Source organism: Plectropomus leopardus, unplaced genomic scaffold, assembly GCF_008729295.1.
Source record: "Plectropomus leopardus isolate mb unplaced genomic scaffold, YSFRI_Pleo_2.0 unplaced_scaffold3902, whole genome shotgun sequence".
NCBI classification, from domain to species: Eukaryota; Metazoa; Chordata; class Actinopteri; order Perciformes; family Serranidae; genus Plectropomus; species Plectropomus leopardus.
In genome coordinates this window covers 1-4075 of record NW_024642706.1, presented here as the reverse complement: position 1 = coordinate 4075, position 4075 = coordinate 1, and the positions used below count along the sequence as shown (strand labels likewise).

Genomic DNA, 4075 nt, shown 5'->3' with positions numbered 1-4075 from the left:
GTTATAGTTGTAGTTATAGTTAATGTTAATGTTATAGTTATGGTTATAGTTATAGTTATAGTTAATGTTATAGTTATAGTTATAGTTATGGTTATAGTTATAGTTATAGTTAATGTTATAGTTATAGTTATAGTTATAGTTAATGTTATAGTTATAGTTATAGTTGTAGTTATAGTTAATGTTATAGTTATAGTTATGGTTATAGTTAATGTTATAGTTATGGTTATAGTTATAGTTATAGTTGTAGTTATAGTTAATGTTATAGTTATGGTTATGGTTATGGTTATGGTTATAGTTATAGTTTATAGTTATGGTTATAGTTAATGTTATAGTTACAGTAATAGTTACAGCTATTGTTATTGTCATCGGTATGATTATAGCTACAATCGCAGCGCGTGTCGACGCCCTCTTGTCGTCATCAGTTGAGACTCACTGAAGAGCAGTTCCAGGCGGATCAAGCAGCCGATGAAACAGTCGAAGTCGATGGCGTAGTTGGTGTCGGCGTATTGACTGACAATCTCCTGAATGATGGCGCTGTTCAGCTGGAACCCTGAACACAGGAAGAGGAATATAAGAGAATCAGAAGAGCAGAGGGGGATCGGGACCAGGAAGGTCTTACTGAGGGAACCGTCTTTGAGATCTGAGAACTTCTCCATCATTTCACGAACAAGAAGCATCTTTAACGAACCATGAAACTTCTCGTAAAACCTTCAGAGCTTCTACAACATGTGAGACGGCGCTGGAAACATGTCCTCTAAATGACTGACAGAACCAAGCTGATGTCTTGACCCTGTCAGTCCAATGAGAGGCTCAGGACCTGCATCGGGTTCTACGTAAAGGAATCAGAGAACGCTCTGTAAAGAACCTGTGGACATCAGATCAGGACTCTCACCAGCTTCAGCCAGAGCTGCTCTCATCTCGTGACTGCTCATCGTCCCAGAACTATCCGAGTCGTGACTCTTAAAGATCTCCTGCAGAACCACAAGAAGGAGGAAAAAGCTGTTTAACCCTTAAACACCTGGTCCTGCATCAGTATGCTGCATTAAGATGCCCTCCACAAGCGTCTTCACCTCTGGAACCTGAGAGAACTGGTTTGATGGAAACATGGAAAAAGGCAATGACCAACTTGGCAAAAAATGTCCTGCAAATTCTAAAAATGGACAAACGTAACAAGAAAAAGATCTGAAAACTAAGTGTGGGGATTATATATTTTCAAAATCAAGGGAAAAATGTCCAGAAAAGTATAGTATATTAAATCTTATTCTTATACAGTATCTTGAAAATTGTGTTTCTGGGGGGAAAAAAGACAGTTTTTTGCTCATTGTCTTCTTTTTTTCGTAGGTTTCAAAGAGTTAAAAGCACCTTGTTGTGTAACTTGTGTAACTCAGACTTCTCAGACTTCCTCTTTGGTAAAGCTTATAGTCAGGGCTGGCTCAGACTCTCCTCTTTGATAAAGCTTATAGTCAGGGCTGGCTCAGACTTGTCCTGCCACTTGTCTGTCTGTCTGTCTGTCTGTCACATTGTTCTCACCAGGTATTTCTGGATCTTCATCCACAGACAGTGAAACTCCAGCAGACCCAGTTTACTGCTGCCATCCATCTTAAGACCAGTTAAAGACCTACACAGAGAGAACTAACTGTCTGCAGGTAGGCAGGAAAATCATGTGTAGTTGTAGAATTTTGAACTTGAATTACTAGTTTTACTTTTTTAAAAATTGTATGTTGATGAAATTTGAATCTTTAGATTTTTTCTACTTCGTGTTTCATGATTTTAAAAAAACAAAACTCTGGTGCTCTGCTCATACAGAAGTGGACATAGTTCCTGTCATAACTGATTATATTTTTATTTTTAATACACCTGGTGAATAATATCCAGATTATGAATTGATGAAAACATCAGAAAATACTTATAAAACTGCTGATGATGCTTGCTGTGATTTTATTTTGAAGGATACGTCCAGCAGGCTGATAATGTTGCGGCACGTCTGCAGACTGAAGCCGTCCGTCTTCACATCTGACCCTTCAAACACACAACAGAGTATCCGTTCACACAGGAGCCTGCCTCGGTCTGACAAAGAGACAAGTACACAACAACAACACAAATACACAGAATAATAACACAACAGACACGTTCACACATACCTGCATTACTCTGACAAACACACAGTAACACACAACAACACAAAACAACAATACATGAAAATAAGTAGGTCAGCACTTCGGTGAAGGCAGCGCTTCATTTCCATCAAAGTTTGCATGCAGAGCAGCCGCTCTGTGAGCTGCTGAGGACACATCCGTCCCTCTGGACTCAAACACAAACAACAACAACAACAAAATAAAAGTACAAAAGTAAAGTGCAACAACTGACTCAGAAAACACTGATTATTCCTACATCAGAAAATACTGATTATTCCTACATCAGAAAATATAGATTATTCCTACATCAGAAAACACTGATTATTCCTACATCAGAAAATATAGATTATTCCTACATCAGAAAACACTGATTATTCCTACATCAGAACTCTTCAGCACACTTAAAATGATGAACATCTATAAAAAACAGTAAACTTCATATAACATTACAACCATAAATAAATTAAACTCTTTATCACATCAAGGTGACGCCACGTTAGACTTTTCTTACTCTGAGCAACAACTTTGTCCAAAATCTGCTGGAGCTCGAAGGCAGAAATCTCAGAGTCCTGTGAGACAGAAGGATATAAAATGTGAGACGTTTAGTGTCCCAGCAGGTGGACAGGAAATTACCTTTTCAGATGAAGACCACATTTTGATAAAATGTTTAGTTACATTTCCAGAGATGTGGACAAAGAGACGTTTGAAGTGTGGGTCCACGTCCTCCTGTCCAATGTCTGGCTGCACGGACAACATTTAAAACCATGGATGAAAAAATAAAAACAAAATACCACATTTTTACACAGAGACTCAGACGTTAAATAAAACGTTGTCTCAACAAGACATGACAGACGAGACATCAGAGACTTAAACTGACCTGAAGGTTTGTGTAGGAAGTTATTTTTACCAAGTTAATATCTCATTTTAACAAGTTAATATCTCAGTTGAACATGTTATTATCTCGTTTTTAACAAGTTATTATCTCGTTGCAGCTAATTAATAGCTTGTTCTAAAAACTTATCTCATCCTAATAAGTTCTTATGTTGTTACGAGTTATCCTGATCTAACGAGTTATGACATTTTAACGAGTTATCTTGCTCTAACGAGTAAATCTTCCAGATGATCTTGTTTTTATTCTATTTATTTTCTTTGTTATTTTGTCATTCTTACGAGTTATCTCGGTCTCTCTTGTTCTAACCAGTTTATATCTTTGCTCGGGAGGATCTAATCCTCACAGATTTACAGTATCGCAGATATTTTTGAGTGAAACATTTTAAACTCAGAAACTAAATATTTAAGTCATGAACCGGACGTGTCACAAACCTCAGGGACGTCAGCGTCCAGGTCCTCCTCCATCGGGCTGAGACAGAGACATGGACAGAGACATGGACAGAGACATGGACAGAGACATGGACAGAGACAGAGTTGAGACAGACAGAGGACCAATGTGACCAGTATGTGACAGATGAATCCCAGTATGAGACAGAAGAGTCCCAGTATGAGACAGAAGAGTCCCAGTATGAGACAGAAGAGTCCCAGTATGAGACAGAGTCCCAGTACGACCTGCTGTGAGCGTGTTTCTCCGTGAAAATTCTCAGGATGAAGCTTCCTTTGCGATGCGGCTCGAAAGTCGACGGGATGATGGCGTATTCTCCAGGCGGCAGCTTGAAGCGCTCACACACCTCCCTCAGGTTGATGAAGGTCTGACTGCGAGCCACTGCCGCACGCCGCAGCAGGATGTCTGCGCCCAGGTGGATGTTACTGCGACCTTTATACTGACCACAGAAGAAGAGGAGGGTCAGAGTTTATACTGACCACAGAAGAAGAGGTCAGTAGATATTTTAAGTATTTGTGGTTCTCAGGTTGGTTGAACTCACCTCAACAGGAACCTAGCAGAGAAAAACAAACAAACAGAGAAAAACAAACAAACAAACAGAGAA

The 4075-nt window shown here is 39.2% G+C and overlaps 1 protein-coding gene across 1 annotated transcript; it reads right to left on the bottom strand.

Moving 5' to 3' along the window:
• Positions 1-433: 433 nt before the first annotated feature.
• LOC121938973 (calpain-2 catalytic subunit-like) lies at positions 434-4024 on the bottom strand (the record flags this gene model as incomplete). The annotated part of the gene is made up of 9 exons (XM_042482126.1): positions 434-550; positions 893-971; positions 1531-1599; positions 1955-2019; positions 2647-2704; positions 2811-2876; positions 3459-3495; positions 3699-3910; positions 4013-4024. Coding segments are annotated over 9 exons (715 nt in total), but the record flags the coding sequence as incomplete, so codon positions are not given.
• Between the last annotated feature and the right edge of the window lie 51 nt (positions 4025-4075).